Genomic DNA, 19,399 nt, shown 5'->3' on the forward strand with positions numbered 1-19,399 from the left:
ATCGGTATCAAGGTCTGTTAATGATTTCCTATTTCTCAGGACTTGGTTTCAGAAGATTGTACGATTTCGGCGAGGTGGGACAGCGGGAGGCCATGGCGAGCTGGCATTTCTTTTGCACCAGGTGTGAAGAAAGGTACAGTGCGGTTCCCTGCATCGAATTTGGCCAGTGTTACCAATTTCCTTTCCCCATCGGTGTGGCATCAGTCGCCGTGCCCATGCCGAGCAGCTGCTTCGGGAGTTCAAGGTGATCATATGAGTCTATATGGTAGTGTTCCGAAGTCCAAGCCGAATATATTCTAGATCTTATGCAAGAGAAGAGGAAAAAAGCGTCTATTGACCACCCCGCATGGGCCGGATCGATATATCATGAACTGGCTTCAATTCAGATCAGCAAGCTGATCGGAGATAAGAGCTTGTAACTGGACTCAGTGGCAGTGTAGCCGGGAGAGGATACTTACTATCAGTATCGCAAGGGCAGTGCGGGAATACCCAAACTAACTGAGAGTGAGGCGATGGCAGATACCTCGTTGGAGACCCTGTTGGTGATACGGCCAGCATCAGTCAAGCTAATCTCGAAGACGGTGCAACCAGGAGAATAAGCAAGAGTTAAGTTCCCATGCCAGGGCAGCACACGTATCTTTGACAGAGACTTTCCTCCGCTTCAAGTTGCACATCTTGACTCGGCCCGCTAATCCAGTCTGAGCCCGGTGCATGTCTGACTTCGAGCTTGACAGGCTCGTTTCGGAGAATAGGCGACTACGATACGATCAAAGCAGGGCCGGCCTCGGAACTTGACAAGTTGCCGTTGTCTCCATGGGGGAGACTCTTATTCTGGCAAGCTTGTGGAACGTATGGCACGAGCCGAAGAGCAAATGAAACGAGGCAACAGTGCAAGTTTGCTAGCTGTTGTCATATTTTATGTGTGTTTTCGGCGCACTTAATCAAACTGGATCACCTCCTAGGTATGAAAGGGATTTAGCCCGAGAGTTCGTTTCATGATGAGAGTTTTTGCAGTTCATCCCGTCTTTGAACAAGACTACGACATTGGATTAAAGCAATCGGCGGCTAGGTAATTATGCCTTTGTTGGAGCGCAATATGAAGTATATAGACCAAAATGGAGAGTTTTTTCTTTCTGAACAAACGTAGATTCAAATAAAACCACAGCCTAGGTAGAATTAAATCCTTTAGTAGTTGAACAGAGATTGGCAAGAAAATGAGGCTCTCAGGCACAGACTGACTGACTTGGACCATGTATTGGGTGACAAGATCTGGTAGACAGTGGTAGTTCACTTGCAGTGACAGTTGTCGCTCTTGTACATGCCTGAGGCACCAAGACGCGGCCCCACCACGGCCGGTCAGGGTGGGCAGCCACAGTCGCGTCCCCTGCAAGATTTGTTGTTTATGTTGGTACGTACAGACACACAACACAGACCCTGACCCTGGTTTACCACCAGCACAACAACATAATCTCGTTGATGAGAAGTCAAGCATTGACACGTCTTTGTTGCTCTTTTCCACCTTCGCTGTCGCGAATTCATGCGCGAGCAACACCCTGGGCTCGCCCTAACTATCCTTTAAGCTTGAAACCTTTGTTCTCATTTCCCCCTTTGTTATATACACTTCCTTTGTCCTTACATAGTACTACTTGGCCGTCTCAAGCCAGATTCTTTTCTCCCACTTCAAACATCAACAAAATGGATTCCGACGAGTCTATGTTCAGTCTTGAGGACGAGTCTGACGGCTTCGTTCCTGAAACTGTAGGTTACTTACTTCCTTCTACCCCTCTCTGCTTCACAATAGTGTATATTGAATACACATTTGCTTGCTTCTGCCTGCCTGCCCACTCCTTATCAACGCGCATCGCAGCCTCCCGATGCCTTTCAACCTTTTCGCTTGCCTCAAGCAACAATATTTACACATTTTGCAAGTGTTATTTGCTGCGCACTTAAGCTAAAGTCCCCAAACAGAAAGCAAAGCCCAAGAAGGCCGCTGCGCCTAAGAAGCCTGCTGCGCCCAAGAAGATGGTGCAATCAACCCTGAAAACAAAGGCCCAGCCCAAGAAGCGCCCTACTCCAGAGAGCGACAACGATGATGCGAGCGTTGCCTCCGACGCCTCGAACACGCCGCCCAAGGCGAAGAAACAAAAGAAGGAGGCTGATGACGACAGCATGGCCATCGACAGCCCGGCGAAACCTGCCAAGCAGAAGACGGCTACTGAAATGTACACAAAACTCACACAACTCCAACACATTCTCAAACGACCCGACACCTATATCGGTTCCGTTGAAAGGACAGAACAGCAACTATGGGTTCTGAACAAAGAAACTCAGCTCATGGAGTACAAAGCTATCAATTTCGTACCCGGTCTCTACAAGATTTTTGACGAGATTCTGGTCAACGCTGCCGACAACAAGCAGCGCGACAGCTCCATGACATATATGAAGATCAACATCGACCGTGAGGCCGGTGTAATCAGCGTTGAGAACAATGGAAAGGGCATTCCTATTGTGCTTCACGAGAAGGAGAATATTTATATTCCTGAACTCATCTTTGGACATTTGTTGGCAGGTTCCAACTTCGACGATGATGAGAAGAAAACCGTTGGTGGCCGTAACGGTTACGGTGCTAAGCTTTGCAACGTCTTCAGTACCGAGTTTAATCTCGAATGCCAGGACAGCGTGAGCGGGAAGAAGTACAAGCAGACATGGACCGACAACATGAACACGATGCACAAGGCCAAAATCACGGCCAGCAAATCTGCCAGCTACACCCGAATTACCTTCAAACCTGATTTCAAGCGCTTTGGTATGGAAGACGGCATTGACGACGACCTAGAATCATTGATGTATCGACGAGTCTACGACATGGTTGGCACGATTCGAGGCATCAAAGTGTTCCTCAACGGAGAGCAAGTCAAGATCAAGGACTTCAAGGCTTACTGCGATCTTTACGCCAAGTCTATCGCAAAGGACAGACTCGATGAGGAAGGCGGCTCTCCTATTTGCACAGTGGAGATGGACAAGGATAAGTCGCATCCTCGATGGGAGGTGGGCTTCGCTGTCTCTGACGGCACTTTCCAACAAGTCTCATTTGTCAACTCTATCGCGACAACAGCCGGAGGTACTCACGTCAACTACATCGCCGATCAGATCACCAAGAGTCTGCTTAACACTCTGAACAAGAAGCGCAAGGGTCACACTTTGAAGCAAAACCATCTGCGAAATCACATCTTCGTTTTCATCAATTGCTACATCGACAACCCTGCCTTCTCTTCACAGACCAAAGAGCAGATGACAACCAAGGCCAGCCAGTTTGGCAGCAAATGTGCACTTGGCGATGAGTTTCTCAAGAAGGTGGCAAAGTCTGATGCCATCCAGAACATCCTTGACATGGCGGAGAAGAAGGCCGATAAAATGATGGCCAAGAGTGATGGCAACAAGCGATCACGAGTGAACAATGCCAAACTGGTTGAGGCTAACTTTGCTGGCACAAGAAGAGGTCATGAGTGTACTCTGATTCTGACAGAAGGTGACTCCGCCAAGGGTTTGGCTGTTTCTGGTCGTGCTATCCTTGACCCTGATCGAATTGGTGTCTTCCCGCTGCGTGGAAAATTGCTCAACGTGCGTGACGCTTCGCCTGATCAGATCGCAAAAAACCAAGAGATCCAGAACATCAAACAGTTCCTGGGCCTCAAGCACAAGACATCTTACACCGATACGAAGAACCTCCGATATGGTCATCTGATGATCATGGCTGATCAGGATCACGATGGTAGTCATATCAAGGGACTTCTCATCAATTTCCTCGAGGTCCAGTTTCCATCTCTTCTCAGGATTCCCGATTTCTTCCGGGAGTTCATTACCCCCATTGTCAAAGTCTGGCAAGGCCCAAACCCTAAGAAACCCCAGAAACTCAAGTCTTTCTTCACGCAGCCCGAGTACGAAGAGTGGAAAGATGTTCACAAGAACGAGCTTACTCGATGGCATTCCAAGTACTTCAAGGGTCTGGGAACCAGCTCCAATGAAGACGCACAAGTCTACTTCACCAACCTCGATGACCACTTGAAGGAGTTTGAAGTTATGAAACCTGAGGAATCCAAGATGTTGGAGTTGGCCTTTTCCAAGAAAAAGGCGGATGCAAGAAAAGAATGGTTGGGCAACTTTGTCCCTGGTACTTTCCTAGATCATTCGGCCAAGCAAATTTGCTACTCTGACTTCATCAACAGAGAACTTATTCTCTTCAGTATGGCTGACAACATGCGATCTATTCCATCTGTTCTGGATGGATTCAAACCCGGTCAGCGCAAAGTCATCTACGCGTGCTTCAAGAGAAATTTGATTAAAGACAAGAAGGTTGTTGAATTGGCAGGTTATGTGTCCGAACAGACGGCATACCACCACGGTGAACAATCACTTCAGCAGACCATTATTGGCCTTGCTCAGAACTTCGTGGGCTCGAACAACATCAACTGCCTAGAACCCAGTGGAAACTTCGGTTCTCGACTTGCAGGTGGTTCTGATGCTGCCAGTCCTCGTTACACTTTCACCCGACTATCGCCCTTCGCCCGCAAAATTTTTCACCCTATGGATGAGCCCAACCTGTTGCACCATTATGAAGATGGCAAGAAAATCGAGCCAATGGTATATGCCCCAATCCTTCCCATGGTACTAGTCAACGGCGCCGATGGTATTGGCACAGGTTGGAGTAGTAACATTCCCAACTACCACCCTGCAGATATTGTTCACAATTTGAGGCGCCGAATGGGTCGTCTCGACGAGAATGACACGGAGGAGAAACCTTTCGAGACCATGATGCCTTGGTTCCGTGGTTGGAAGGGTACTCCTGAAGCTGCTGGGCCCGACCGTTACAAGTTCAATGGTGTAGCATATGCCAACGAGCAGAAGGACAACGAGATCGTTATTACAGAACTACCCATTCGTGTGTGGACAGATGATTTCAAGGCAAAATTGGAAAAGGTTATTTCCGGCGAACTCGGTCCTTCGTGGATCAAAGATTACAAAGAGTTCAACGACCATAGCACTGTTCATTTTGAGATTGCTGTGGACGACAAGCACATGGGCAAAGTGATGGAAGAGGGTATTCTCGAGCGATTTAAGCTTACCAAGCAAGTCGCTACCTCCAACTTGGTTGCATTCGACACCAGCGGCCGAATTCGCAAGTACGAGAAGGTGGAAGAGATTCTTGAGGAGTTTTATCAGTATCGTCTTGACATGTATACTGATCGCAAGGTGAGTGTCCGAGTCTGATCTCGGCGACGATCCAGCTAACCTTGGTAGAAACACTGGCTGGGGGTTTACCACGCAGACTTGCGCAAGCTCCAGAACCAGGCAAGGTTCATCAAGGAGATCATTGACAATAAACTCGTGGTCGGTAAGAAGAAGAAGGCTGTCCTTGTACAGGAGCTTCGAGATCGTGATTACGAGGCGTTTCCCCCTCGCGGGGACAAAAAGAAGACGGCAGATGAAGAAGAAGAGGACGAGGACAACCAGGAAGTCGAAGGGGACTCTGAAGGTGGTGCCCGTGATTACGACTATCTTCTCTCGGTAAGCTGCATGCTAAGTAGAGGAACAGTGCAGGTACTAACATATCGCAGATGCCTATCTGGTCTTTGACTGCTGAGCGACTTGAAAAGCTCAAACAAGCCATCGAGAAGAAGAAGGCTGAGCACGAGGAGCTTCTCGCTCTCAGTGAGAAGGATCTCTGGTGCCGTGACCTTGATGATTTCATGACCGAATGGGAGAATCAGCTTGCTGTCGATGCTGAAATCAAGACAAACATCCGTCGCTTGGGCCGCCGCGTTTCTAAAAAGATAGGCGCTGGCACCGCTCGTGGCCGCAAAGCCAAGGATGATGATGAGTACGCGCCTGAGAAGAAGGCCCGCGCGAAAGCCAAGGCTGCTGTGGTAAAGCCAGTCAAGGTAGAGACGAAGAGTGCCCAACGGTTCGCCGAGATGTTCAGCTCAAAGCCAAAGGTGAAGAAGGAACCTACGGCCGACGTCATGGAGCTCTCAGATGCCTTCTCTGACGACGACTACGCCGCCCTGAGCCGCGGTAAGTCATCAGCGCCTGCCATGAAGGCATCCCAGTCGCCACCAACCGAAACACCAGGCACTGGACGAGCTAAGCGCGCTGCTGCATCCAAGATAAAGGCGGTCATCGACGACGACGACTCTGAAAGTGATGACGATCAGATGCTTGGTGATGTCGGCGCCTTGGTCAAGGGCATTGACAAGCCAGCTGGCGACCATGAAAAGGGCAGGTTTAGTTTACATGCCATGAGCCGACCAGACTCCAGTCACGGCAACACCAGTAACAGCGGACTTCCAAAGGCTAAGGCCAAGTCGGCCAAGGCGTTTGACTTTGATGACGATAGTCCTGACGACACGAACTACGAACTTCTTGCTAAGTCGTCGCCACACAAGACAGCGGCCAAGGATGACCACGTTGACAGCTTCCTTTCTGACGACGAGCCTTTTGTAGCTCCAGCTAAGCCAACGTCTGCCAAGTCCAAGTCTACAGGTACTGAGTCCGAGGATCCAACACCGGCTGGCCTTGCTACGGTCAAGAAGGGCCGGGGTCGCCCCGCCGGTGCTAAGAGCAAGGAGGCGGCGAAACCCAAGGCTGCTCCCAAAGCAGCCACAAAGGTCACAAAGACAGCAGCATCAAAGGTCGCTTCACGTCCCGCTACTAAGCAAACAACTCTCTCGCCAGCAGCCAAGGCCTACGCCGCGAAAAAGGCTGTCAAGAAGCCAGTACTCGACGATGACTCGGATGAAGACATGGCCGACCCAGAGTCGCCCCCTCCCAAGGCTGCCGCGAGGGCCCGTCCTGGGCGTGCCGCCGCCGCAAGACGACCCATTGTCGTTGATGATGATGATTCTTCGATAGAGCAACCAGATGAGAGCGATGATCCTTTCTCAATGGATGATGATGAAGACTAGTTGCAGGATGAGAAATAATAGGGGGTATCAAGAGTATCAGTCGCTTTCATTCTTGGGCCTCTGATGTTTGGCTTTGTTATTGTTTTCTTATTTCGTGACTACGAGTTATTTGTTGAAGCAAGCCAAAGGGGTGGTACGATGGAAGGGGGTTGATCTGAAGCTGAGAATTATTACACAAGTCTAGTTGGGGGGCGTACAGGATGCAGAACCATTGCTTTACATAGGACCATGACCTAGCTGTTTATTGATATCCAATGGCCAAGATGCTATTAGTATATAAGTTAGCCATATACAAGAGCTGCTGAACCTTGCCTTTCATCTCTCCTACCAAATCAGCGATGCCTTTAAATCTCACAGTTCACTCCTTGTCAGCCAATGGATGTCCACAACTGTCCCTAGATATTATAACGATTGCTTATCGATAAGAGCTTCCCCCCTGTTAGCGCGGGGTTCTATGAGAATCCAAGGGTTCTAATTTATCATCACCTCCATCCGACCATTTACATTTGCCTCCAGTAACCTTTGCATCACAACAAGTTCATATCCATAATGTCTTCAGAAGAACCCCAGTCGCTACGATCCCTCTACGAAGCTGCAGAGGAAAAGCGTCGAGCCTTAGAGAACGCTTTCGAAGCAACATCCCCCGCCTACCGCTCCGATCTCGAAGCTGCCCTTTCCCTCTACAACTCGGCGCGCGACCGGATCTCGGGTCTGGCTCTCTTCTCTCCCAACGAGGGCATCGAGGACGTTTCTACCACCGACATCCCTTACCTTCTTCTCGATGCTCATATCGCAGAGCTCGTTCAGAAAACCCCCAACCAAAGCCCTGATCAACGCCTTGAAGTCCTCGCAAAGTCTCGGGCTGCATACGAGCGCTTCCTAGCCGCCGTAGACGGGTACGGTCTTGTCCAGGCGCCGTATGATCGTGCTCTTGAGAGGTACCGTGACGAACCCGAGAGCTTTGCTGTGGTGGCGACCGCCGATGCTGCGGCGCGACGAGATGGCAAGATTGCGAATTATCGCGCGGAGAAGGCACTGAAGGAGAAGCTGGAGATGTTGCGACGGAACCCGCGATATGTAGAGCAAGGCGATGAGGAGCTTGTGCGGGAGCTTTACATGACGCAAATCACTTTTGCAGTACATTCTGCTCTTCAGGCATTGGACTCGTTGAATCGTGAGGTTGATATCCTTGCGCAGGCGCCCCGACCACTTGCGCCTTCGTCTACCGATACACCATCTACGGATGACCACTCCTATCGCCTTGATCAGCCTCTCCGTCGCCTGCACTCACTTCCTGGTGGACCGTTACTGTCTAAGCAGGGCAAGCCGCTTCAGCCCTTTACGCTGGTAGGTTCGCGGGATCAGATGTCACGGGATGTATTCCGCTCAGGACACAACTTGCCAACCATGTCTATCGACGAGTACCTTGAAGAGGAAAGAAGGCAGGGCAACATTCTGCAGGGAGGTGTGGAGGAGAAGACGGTGATTGATGAGGATGATTACGATGCTGTAGATCGTGAGACATACAAGCAACGTGAGTGGGATGAGTTTGTGGATCACAATCCTAAGGGAGCGGGTAACACGCTTAACAGGGGTTGATCTAGGAAGTTGTACTCTATAGAAAGGGGTAAAAAGAAATATGATGGATAATGGCATAGGCGTTCGATAAAAAAAGGTTGGTAACATGGGGGTTCAGCGTTTACATGCATTGACGGTAAAGGAAATATACAAGGAATGATATCCTCAATATGCGTGTTCTTGAACTGTGAAAACCATGTATTGATGCTTCTATACTCGTTGGTATTTGAACGTGACATTGCAATCTTTGATGCCGTTGTACTCCCACAGTGTGTAATGTATTCCCCCCGAATGTCATTAAGAGAGTGTGCGCGTACTGCTACCACTATCGCTATCACCATCCCACATGTAGTTATCGTCATCGCTGTCGTTACCAACTCCGCTTCGACCTTCAGTGGCAGATCTCGATTCTGAGTCTGCCGGCTCATCTATCGTCTCGACTAACATGCTGACTGCTTCGCCCATTCCTTGATGGCCTGCTGGCAGAGCAAATCTGGCATCTGCATACTCTGATCCACCAGCGGTAAAGGACTCTGAAGCTATAGACTTGTCTTCGGCAATGACCTGATCTGTCCGATAGACAGTTGAAATGCTGTCATGGACATTTATCGAAGCACCTGTTGTGCTACCCCATACTCGTAGCGCATCCATGTCTTCGATCATGGAGCCACTGATGCTTGCGGGTGCTGAAGGGATTGTTTGCCCCGTGTGGAAGCCTGGTCCTGGTCCTTTCGGTCCCATGTCTGTGGAAGGAATGGGATCCTCGAAGACACCGCCTGTGCCATCGTCACATCCTCCACACCACAATGGAAGGTATTTGAGCTCGTTGTCGGTCAAAGTGAGCAGAAGATGTCTAGTGATGTTGAGGGATGGTTCAAAATGGCGACGCACCCATGAGAGCGTGATTGGACGAAGTCGATCCTTGACTTCAGCCTCGAGGTGGTTGAGAGACACGATCGGTTTGTTGAATTGGAAGATCCCTCCTATTATTGGGTTTTCGTAATCCTTGAGCTCAAGAGTGCGCACCCAGAGTGGATCAGTCCGAAGCCATGGATTACAGGCGAGAAGGGCTCCCAGTGTGTTCGTTGCCATTTGCACCAAGTCGCTGTATTTTCGGTGCTGATGGCCAGTCAGTCTACATCGACAGGACCACCATCTCCGAGCATCAAGCTCCACACCAACATCGTTGTACGGCGAAGCACAGAGTAGCATCTGAGTTGAGTTGAACGTGTTCATTATCATGGTCGTAGTTTCAAAGTCCGGCGGTTCCACGTACGTCAAACGGTCTTGGTCCATGCTCTGGTTTGCCAGGTGTTTATCAAACACAGGAACCGATATATTGGTTTCCCATGCCTGCGCAACCTCGGCGACCAAGTTATCCATAAGGGCGTGGATGGCGGCGAGTGCCTGACTTGCGAGTCCCGTGGTTTCCCGTGTGAGAAGCTGCTCAATCACTCGCAGCCCATTCCACTCGTCAATGTCCCAGAAGTCATACAGACAAGGATTGCGCATCATCTTATCGATATCTGAAACCCTCTCAACCAATGCCTGAGCTGCATGCTGTACGAGATTGTTGAGTTCATCAGGCAGGCTTCCCAGCCTTCTACCAAATACTGTTGTGTGGTTGTAATTCTGGTGCGGTTGAGCTTCGCCGGCTATTTTGAGCGCAAGTTCATTGACAAGGATCTTGAAAGCACTTTCAGCAACCTGAGGAATCTTGAGGGAGAATGCAATCTGCAGCGCTTCTTCAGGTGCTATCTCGATGAAAGCGGTGTTGGATCCATGCAATATCCATTGAGTTACACGATCCCGAAGGAGAGCACTACAGTCGAAGATATTGCCAAGCTTGACCAGAGTCCACAGGCGTGGAGCTGAGTCGAGTATAACTCCTTTGCCTTCGATCAACATGAGTAGCCTAATAATTCCATTGCGATGTCGAACTGGGCAGTAATCCGGGGCGTGTCGATACTGGGGCGTTGGAATGAATTCGTTCTCTCCTCTGGCTTTCATCTGCATTGCAGTTATTACCTTGGCCCCAGGTGACGGGTTCTCTGGTGAGCGATCTCTTCTGTTGGGTCCGGTATCAGCTCTTTCAGAGTTCCCGGTATGCCCTCTGGTACTGAGCATGTCTTCCTCGTGCTGTCTATTGCACATGCAAACATCGTCATGTCCAGATACCAAGCTCATATCGGTACCGTTCTCGATAGATGACTTCCACCACTTTATAAGCGCGGGAGTCAATGATAGCTCGGTCATTTGGAATACCAGCTCATCTCCTTCAGAGGGCGGTGTCAGGTCCAGCAAATACTTGATGCCTTCGGGCATCTTGTTGACCATCTTGCGGCGCCTCTGAATTCTGAACTGATAGGTAGGGTTGAGCATCTCTTCAAACGTGGAAGAATTGGTCTCCAGGAGCTTTTTGGAGTGAACACGGAACTGTTGTGACTTGTAAATTAAGCCATTGCAGTCGGTATGAGCGATGGTATCTTTGTGGTAATAGGGGTAGTCGATGAAGACAAGGACATCTCCCTGAGAAAGCTCGAATCTGATGGAATGGAGACGGTATCGCTCAAAACTGCGAGACTGCTCGACCTCGTCGTCTGCCATGAGCTTCGGCACCCGACTGGCATATACATGTTGTGCTTTGTTAAAAGTAGCTCCACTATATCCTGACAAGGGAGCAGGTTCTGGTGATGGTATTTGGTCATAGCTTTGGTCTTCTGCCACCCATTGTGCGTCTTCGTTTTGATTGTTGTCTTGATTGACGGCGTCGCTGCCCTGGTGCTCACTTTGAGACGGAGGAGGAAGTATGGGGTGCTGATATTGTGGGTTCCCATACTGAGATGGTGCAGATGGAGGCTGCATTTGGTTCATTAGATATACCGAAGTGTTACTGGGCTGTCCTGATGTATCAGAAATGCCACTGTTCCGAGCACCTGGTACAACGTTTAGTCTGCCGTTCATCGGGTAGTTCTGCCCTTGATCGGGGAAATTCATGGCAGGTGACAAGACGCAATCTCTTCTTAGTCGCCAAGTATTTTAAATCGAGGAGCGTTCAAAGTAGAAGATCAAATTGAATACCTATGTCACATACCAAGGCAGACTTGAGCCTGTGCTAGATGGGCGCTGGTAGGCAGTGCAGTCAACCCCAGAGGCTGTGTCGAAATAGACAGCGCAGGATGTACAGGGCTAAACAAGGTCGCGGCGGTGCAGAGAAATGAAATGCAGGTTTCCAAAGGGGTTTCTTTGATTTAGAAAGCTTATGTATATATGGCTGAGGAGATTGAATGTCTATTGACTGATTGACCCTTGTTGGGGCGGAGATGTAAGACGTAGAGTTTAGGCGGACTAGACAAAGATGGGCTGACAGGCTGTCAATTCAGTCAGCCCTACAGACAACAGAACTCACCTGGCAAGGTACATATAGTACACAGCTACCCCTCATGATCAACTCGATGCCTGAGAGTCAAAACTAGATGATGGTTGCCTTGAGGCTGCCCACTTGGTTTGTGACTTGTGAGTCAAACAAATTGCATGGTTGCCTGCATACCATACCATGATCTTCCCTTTCTAATTCGTCAACGTGTCTTGGTTTTTATTTTGAAATTGTGACGAACGTACTACATAAAACAAGGCATTCTACAGAGTAGCTAACTTAGATATGTAGTGTCTATTTGGTGGTTGGTACAACTTTAAAGACAATATTGCCTTTCGCCTCCCTGTATCAAAAGTCATAGAAAGTAGGGCACAAAAGCAACCTTGTTCTCGCACAATACAAAAGCACTGTGAGGCCTGCTCAGCAGGCTACATCTTCTTCCTCATGTAGTGTCTATGTTCTAATGATGCATCTACCTATCTATCTGCCAGGTGGTTTGAATAAAAACCGGTACTGATTTAGTCGTTGACATAAATATTAGATCATTCTTAGTGTATATATGGCCTAAGAGTGGACTAATGATTTCGTCTGATCTTCTTCAAGTCCCTATTTTTTTGCTACCCACCTGTCTGCCTAGTAGGTGGTCTAGTTCAATGCAACCTCAACATCTCAGGTGGCAATAAGTCAACGCGTTCGAACAACCAACCACTGGATACCATTTAATTCCTAAAAAGGTACATCAGTGCGAGCACTAGCTTCGAAAGCTCCAACATTACTGGTTTTAGGATGAAAGTGTTACGTTAGTTCTCATCCTCCAGCTTTAGGGTAATCGGATTCGTATAATTAAAGGAACGAAATAGCTGTCAACTGTATTATTGTTGCTTGATTGTTACCTCTCAATGTTATCAATGTCAGTTGTTCATTGATGAGCATGTCTTTTTTTGATAAAAGGTTATTTGTGCACAATCCATCAAGTTAACCCACGTCTAACATATCGGCAAAGGGGAGAATTGTGTGAGAATATATAAAGGATATCAACGTACGGTAGTTGCAACCTCGAAATAAACTCTAGCACATGCCTAAGCCTCTGCGGCTCTGAGTCCTTGAGTTACCCAGATATGGTTGGTCTGTATCGTGTTCTGGTGAATCAAAGTGATCATGATTCGCTTGTCCTTGCGACACCTCATCAACCACGGCTAGCAAGGTTCGAAGCAATACTCAATACTATTCACTCGAGCATAAATGCATTATAATTCTACAGCTATACCGATCAAATCACCGTATGCTACCGCCTCATTACTCCATGCTCGCCATTGATGACCTCCCGACCACCCTTGTCCAACACGCTCCGACGCCCCTAATGCATGCCATTAAAACATATCGTATGCACGAATCACAAAATTCCGCCTAAACGCCTAAACATGCCATGTTCCCCCTCTTTCTTTTTTACAATGAGCCTCCTTTTTGAAACAGACTGTCGTCTGTTTCAGCCTCGTCGTCAGACTCGTATGCCACTTCCTTCCCCTTCCCCTTGGTATCCCAGCCCGGCTTGGCTTCCTTGAAACTTCGCCGACTGACTGGTCGCTTAGACGCCACCTTTCGTTGATTGTTTTCCATAGTGTACTTCCTAAGCCTGTCTCGTCCAGCCACCTCAATCATCTGCGCCGAAGGGCCCTCTTCACCGGAGGAGTTGCGCCGCGTAGTAGGAACTGTCGATGACTTCTTCAAGTCGCGCATTTCCTTGATGACATCCGCGAAACTCTCCTCCAACGTCTTCATTCTGGCCAACACCAGCCTTCCCATTCTGTCGCGGTCACCGGAGTCGTTACCACCGACCCCCCGCAGATGGTTGTCCTTCATCATGGCCATGGCCATTTGCGTTTGGAAACTACCTGGCATGGCTCCAATAGGATCCCCTCCAACATGATCGGAAATAGCACTCAAGTCAACCGAGGACAACCTCCGGACGTCCTTGGGTCGGTTGCGTGGCTCAATGCTTAAAAGGGCCGATCGACTGACAGCTCCGGCCTCGGTTATGCCTCGCGGTGGCATTACTGGCCGAGGTTTGGTGTTGGTGACGTATATAGTACGACGGGGTGAGCTGCGTCTCGGGGTCTTTTCTCCCGTTGCCGGGCGCCCACTGGTACGCGGTCGCGGCTGGCCAGAGGGAGGGGGTGAAAGTGAAGACGCTTTTGACACTGGCTTGAAGTCCTGAGGGTTGAAAAGTATCGTGTTTGTGGAAAGAGTTCGATTGTGCGCACCTCGTTTGGGTCGAGGAGTTGGCGCCAAGTTTTTACTCTTGCCCGATGAGCTAACGGACGATGCTAGTTTTCCAAAGCTGTTGGCATTCGGTGCAAAGTAGCTGTCGGCTTCTTCACTAATCCGATGGCTCCGGGCAACTTGGCTTTGAGCAGCATTGGTATGATGATCGTCCTCATCCTCATCATTTGTCACGAGTTCATCATCTCCATCCGCATCTGTCTGGTCCTTGTACTCGGTTTCACCAGCCAGGCGAGTTCTGGAGAAATGAGATGGCCGGAGAGGCTGCCCAGCGTTGGAAATTAGATCAGCAGGATCACTTGCTATCGATCTGACATCCGAGACGCGCCTCAAATTGCTGGTTCGAGCAAGGCCCACGCTAGATCTTCGTTGCCAATGAGGCATCGAGGCCTCCGGAGAAGGTTCATTGTCGTCGTGCTGGTCCATCCAGTTACGAATTGCAGTTTGTGTCTTTCGTCTCTCCTGGCGTCTCTGTGTTCTCAATGTCAGAGGATCAGGCAGGCGCCGGAACACTTCCTCCAGAGCTCGATCCTGTTGGAAGCCAGCCACCGACTCTTCGCGCATCCTAACGCTTGGACTAAAGATGGCGGCTCGGCTTGTAGGATCCATGAAGGAGATATGTCGAGTCCGGTCGCGATTTGGGTGTTCCACCAAATCGGTAGGTTCGTACATCGATGGCGCAAGCCAGTATCTCTCGTACAAGTAGATACAAAATAGCACAGGAAAATGTGTGACTTTGATGACTGTCCGATTCAGCCAAACGAAGTGCCGCAATGGCATGAAATATCGAAGAGGCATGAGGAGCCAGGCAAAGATATTGCTAGGAGCAATATACGAAAACAGGGCATCATTCTTCACCATGGAGATGGTATTAATTGCGAACAAGTATCTGAAATACGATCAGCACAAACAAATTTGAATGAAGCCTAACAACTTACTGATGCTCTTCGTTTGCATTACTCGCAATAGCCATGAAGCTGTTGGTCAAGACAGTAATCAAGATGGTCCTGAAACGGTTAGCACAAGATGAACAGCTACCAAGAGAACTGAAGCGACAGGGTGACTTACACGACAAGGAAATGACAGATACTCAGGAATAGAACCAACAAGGCTCTCCCCAGCCAATTGTACGCATCCCATCTACCAAATGTTAGTTACGGAATGGGAACGGTCAGTCTGATTCACTTACACTTCCCAGGCGGCAGGGGTGAAACCCATAAGAATCTGAAAAATCTTATAGGCAACGTCGCTTGCCCCGAATGAGTTCTTTGTCAACGTGAAGAAGAAGAAAAACCCGCTGCAAAGAATTCCAATGAGAATGAATACCGCCACAAGATCAACAGCCATCAGTCGAAAAGCAATGAGCAGTTGTGAAAAGTATTGGTAGTGATCCAGGATACTGAAAATGCGTGGCAGAAGCAGAATCGCATTCGCTGCGAGAACATCATACGCCAGGTCGTTCCAGTGATGAGGATCGACCAGAAAAACGCCATATGCTCGCATGCAGTAATAGACGATGAGCAACAACAGAATACCGAGATCAAAGACTCTCCAAACGCTCATGATGTAGAGCTCAAACCCCTGCTCGTTAAAACCAACGAGCTCGTCTAGCATGAAACCGGCACTCCAGAACCAGAAGATCAATTCCAAACCTGTGATCTGAACTGAGCGCTCAGCAAGAACAGCAAGGAATAGTCCAATCAAGACCGCAAGAGAGATTGTCGAAAGGAAGGACCTGTATCGGGGAACTCTGAGTCGGGAAAGTTTCAGAAGAGACGCTTGCCGAGGATCGTAGAGCGACGCCGTACGACGCCCTGGTGGAGTGAAATAAGAGTCCTTCGGAGCGGACGACCCGAGGAGCGGCGTTCTGTCATCTGCTTTCCCTATGAAGCCGTTTGAATTGCGGCTGTTGATTGGTGGGGGCTCGCGATGTAAGCTGTCGGCAGACGAATGGAAGGTGATTGCGCCGCTCCAAATGGCCTCGAGTTGCTGGACAACCAGGGGATGCGCAAGCAGATGCTTGGCTGAGGCTCGGATCGCAACCTCAAGAGTTGAAGTCCGAGACGCAATCAAAGGCAGGGAATTAGCTGGCGGTGACTTTCGTGGAGAGGTAGGCAATTGAGATCCAGGAAGTCCCTGAAGCGGATAGAAATCATAGGCCAGGGCATCAATGAGCTCGCGGGTATTGTACTCTTTCAGGAGTTTGAGAGTCAGCAGTTCGCAAACCTTGGCACGAGTGCTACTTATGCCTGCATTGCCTGGGTAGCGTGCACCCTCTTTGCTGAACTGAAGACAGTTGATCATGAGAGCATACAACGTGGCGCGGTTGAAGTGCTGAGCGCGGATCTGTTGCTGCATAGGTTTGACAAGGAATTGGGACACCTGAGGTGAGCGAAGCTGGTCCCATGATAGAGTCGTCTCGGTTCGTGTTGAGATGATGATTCTGATGGCGTGTGTTATACTGTACACTGGCAGAGAATCTGCACAGGTAATGTTAGTCAGTATCCGTGAGGCTTGCAACTGTGCGATATAAGGAAGAATAACGGCACATACCCAGATGAGAGGCAGAAAACAAAGGCAAAACAGGTAGACCGCTCTGTCGTCCATCCTCATTCATTCCATATTCTTCGTCACCCTCGTTGTCGTCTTCATCCTCCTCCTCCTCCTCCTCCTCGCCGTCATTATTCGTACGCCGTTCATTGTTCCGGAACCGCCTCAGGCCTTCGTCGTGGGTAAAGTCAGCATCGTCGTCGTCGGCTTCGGTAAAATCAGCCGTTGCATGTCGTTCCAAAGTATAGCGTCGTCTCGCAGGGCCTGGAGAGGGAGAAGCACTTGTGTTCTGGCGACGATCGATTCGACGGGGGCCAGCCCTGGGGCGTCGCAGTAGAGAGGGGAACATTGGTCGGTGATTCCGTAACTTGTGCAAGCTTTCCGCCTTGCTTGATGTCGTCTCAACGCGCCATGGAGGGGAGCGGCGCGGAGTGTGCAGTACTGTGAAGGTCGGTCGGTTGGTGTTGGGAAGAGAGAAGAGAGTCTCTGTAACGAGTGTGGGAGGGGGGATTAGGGATGATAAAAGAAACAAGAGAAAAAAACCAAATAACAAAACCCCGTTGCTGGAGTCGAGTTCTACAATCTTGGTAGGAAGAAGAGGGTGTAGGAGCGAGATGTTCCCTGCCAATATTTGCTTGGCCCAGGGTTCGAGCTAAGGATTGGAAGCAGGCCTACTTGGTACACACTTCAAGGCCCGGGGCGCTGTCGCTCCAACCTTGGACGCTAAAGCAGGCGAGCATCACGTACCTATTCGCTTATTCTACAGCCAATAGATACCTGCAAAGTCCCCTGAGCAAACTAGACGGTTAGCGGCTCCAGGATCGTAAGGGTGTAACGTCAATGGACCAGGTTTTATTTGGACGGGTGTCGAGAGGTCCACTGAAAGGTCGACTTACACGCACTACTAGAGGTTGAAAAACCAAGGAAATTCGATGGCTTGCGGGACTGCAAGACCATGTGAGAGATGGAGGTTTCGCAGTGGTCAAAGACAGGAGACAAATATTCATATGATGCCCTCAAGTTTGTTGTTTCTCGCAGTGGTGTTGAGGTGTTCTGTCACTGACAGTAGCGATGACATATCCTTGCTCTTTCAGCCTCTGAATACCAAACCGACAGATTCCCCCCTCATCACAAGCAAATCTAACACTAACGGCACAACTGAAGAAAATAGGGAGGTGGATCAGCAAATTACCTAGCCCATGATCCCCTGTCAATTTGGATTTGCACCATGTGCGGGACAGTGGACGACTTTGGCGATGAAAGGGAAAGGCTTGCAGCATCGTGGGACATGGCCTGTTCTGACTCGCAGCTTGGCAACTGAAGTCAAGTTAGCCCACAGCTAACAGCACAGGGTGGGTGGATGGGTGGATGAGCATTGCTTATGGCTAGACGATCTGTCAAGGTAGACAGACGTTCAAAGACATCCGTCCAAGGTAAAATGGCTGGCTGACGTCGATCCAATATCTGACCTCACTCCAGCTCACCGACACAATCGTAGCCGAGGTTTTTGACAGCCAACTATGCTGTGACTGACTATGATGCTGATGATGGCGTAGTGTGTGTTTTTTTCTTGTGCATGTCGTCGTAATAAGCAACAACCTTGATCTTTGGTGTGTTGATCCACTCATTCATCTGTAAATAATTAAACAGAAAAGACCCGACCAGACGTCTCACCTGGAACCCATGGTCCACTCCCTCTGCAACAAAGACCGATCCCATGATCAGCAGACATTTGACTCGATTCAGTCATCTCGTCCAATCGATCATGAAGAAACCGGCATGTATCCGGACGGCAATACGGAATGTTTGTCTCTGTCGCTTTGTGCCTCGTTGCGTTTTACAAACACAGGTACAAGAAATTCAACGGCATTTGCAAGTTCCAATTCTATCATGGGAGATGATAAAAGCCATCTCGATGCAAAGTCAAATTCAGTTAGACCCCTTCAGGTCATAATCCGGGGGGCAGACAGAAACCGCCAATTAACCCCTCGCGATAGTTTCGCTGTGTTATCGCAATCCCCTCACCCGAGTACAAGCTAATCGCTCAACAGTCTCGATGTTCTGCAGATCTCGACTAACTCCTTTATGCCACTAACCAATGTTCTCCATGTTCATCATGCTTCCTGCTGCGGGCCATCACCTTTCTTTGCAACATGGATGATCTTCCGGTCCATTTGACCTGCAGAACAACCCCGGTCATGTATGTATGCGTGAGTTCATCGCTTCATGAGATCAGTCATTGTTTGATCCAATCTTAACTTGGGCCTGATAGGTCAGTTTGCGCGTTGGTAGCAGATTGCATGCAGTTTGCAACACTATAGGGTGGTATCACTACGGCCTATATGTCGATTCCCCCACGCCCGACTGCTTCACCGCCGTAACAGATATGTGCGGGGACGGTATTCATACGAGAAATGGATTTCTTCTTCTTCTCACCTGATCAATTCCGTCCTCCTATTTCGGATCCAAGTGCTTCTAACGACTTCTGGGGATGTAGTCTGGAACATGATCCGGTAATCAAGCCACACCGCTGCAATCAGCATTATGCAGTAGGTAGTACAGATAATTTCAGTTTCAGGGAGGAGCACAGTACGCCCTGATAAGGCAACAGTGGTTTACCAACGGATCGGAGTATTTACCAAGTATTACAGGG

General features: G+C 49.3%; 4 protein-coding genes across 4 annotated transcripts, besides 1 other annotated feature; 2 read left to right on the forward strand and 2 right to left on the reverse strand.

Moving 5' to 3' along the window:
- Positions 1-1,695: 1,695 nt before the first annotated feature.
- On the forward strand, positions 1,696-6,962 carry FPSE_00841 (uncharacterized protein; the record flags this gene model as incomplete). Its single annotated transcript, XM_009253961.1, has 4 exons — positions 1,696-1,758; positions 1,969-5,250; positions 5,299-5,565; positions 5,616-6,962. The coding sequence occupies 4 exons, from the start codon at positions 1,696-1,698 to the stop codon at positions 6,960-6,962; spliced, it is 4,959 nt and encodes a 1,652-aa protein (XP_009252236.1).
- Positions 6,963-7,511: 549 nt separating this feature from the next.
- Positions 7,512-8,561, forward strand: FPSE_00842 (uncharacterized protein; the record flags this gene model as incomplete). The annotated part of the gene is made up of 1 exon (XM_009253962.1): positions 7,512-8,561. The coding sequence occupies one exon, from the start codon at positions 7,512-7,514 to the stop codon at positions 8,559-8,561; it is 1,050 nt and encodes a 349-aa protein (XP_009252237.1).
- Positions 8,562-8,837: 276 nt separating this feature from the next.
- Positions 8,838-11,537, reverse strand: FPSE_00843 (uncharacterized protein; the record flags this gene model as incomplete). The annotated part of the gene is made up of 1 exon (XM_009253963.1): positions 8,838-11,537. One exon carries the CDS (start codon positions 11,535-11,537, stop codon positions 8,838-8,840), a length of 2,700 nt encoding a protein of 899 aa, XP_009252238.1.
- A 1,825-nt stretch (positions 11,538-13,362) lies between these two features.
- Positions 13,363-17,095, reverse strand: FPSE_00844 (uncharacterized protein; the record flags this gene model as incomplete). The annotated part of the gene is made up of 5 exons (XM_009253964.1): positions 13,363-15,085; positions 15,135-15,203; positions 15,265-15,336; positions 15,386-16,676; positions 16,750-17,095. 5 exons carry the CDS (start codon positions 17,093-17,095, stop codon positions 13,363-13,365), a joined length of 3,501 nt encoding a protein of 1,166 aa, XP_009252239.1.
- Positions 16,848-16,870: a microsatellite.
- Positions 17,096-19,399: the final 2,304 nt, after the last annotated feature.

The sequence above is a fragment of the Fusarium pseudograminearum genome, chromosome 4, assembly GCF_000303195.2.
Source record: "Fusarium pseudograminearum CS3096 chromosome 4, whole genome shotgun sequence".
Lineage (NCBI taxonomy): Eukaryota > Fungi > Ascomycota > Sordariomycetes > Hypocreales > Nectriaceae > Fusarium > Fusarium pseudograminearum.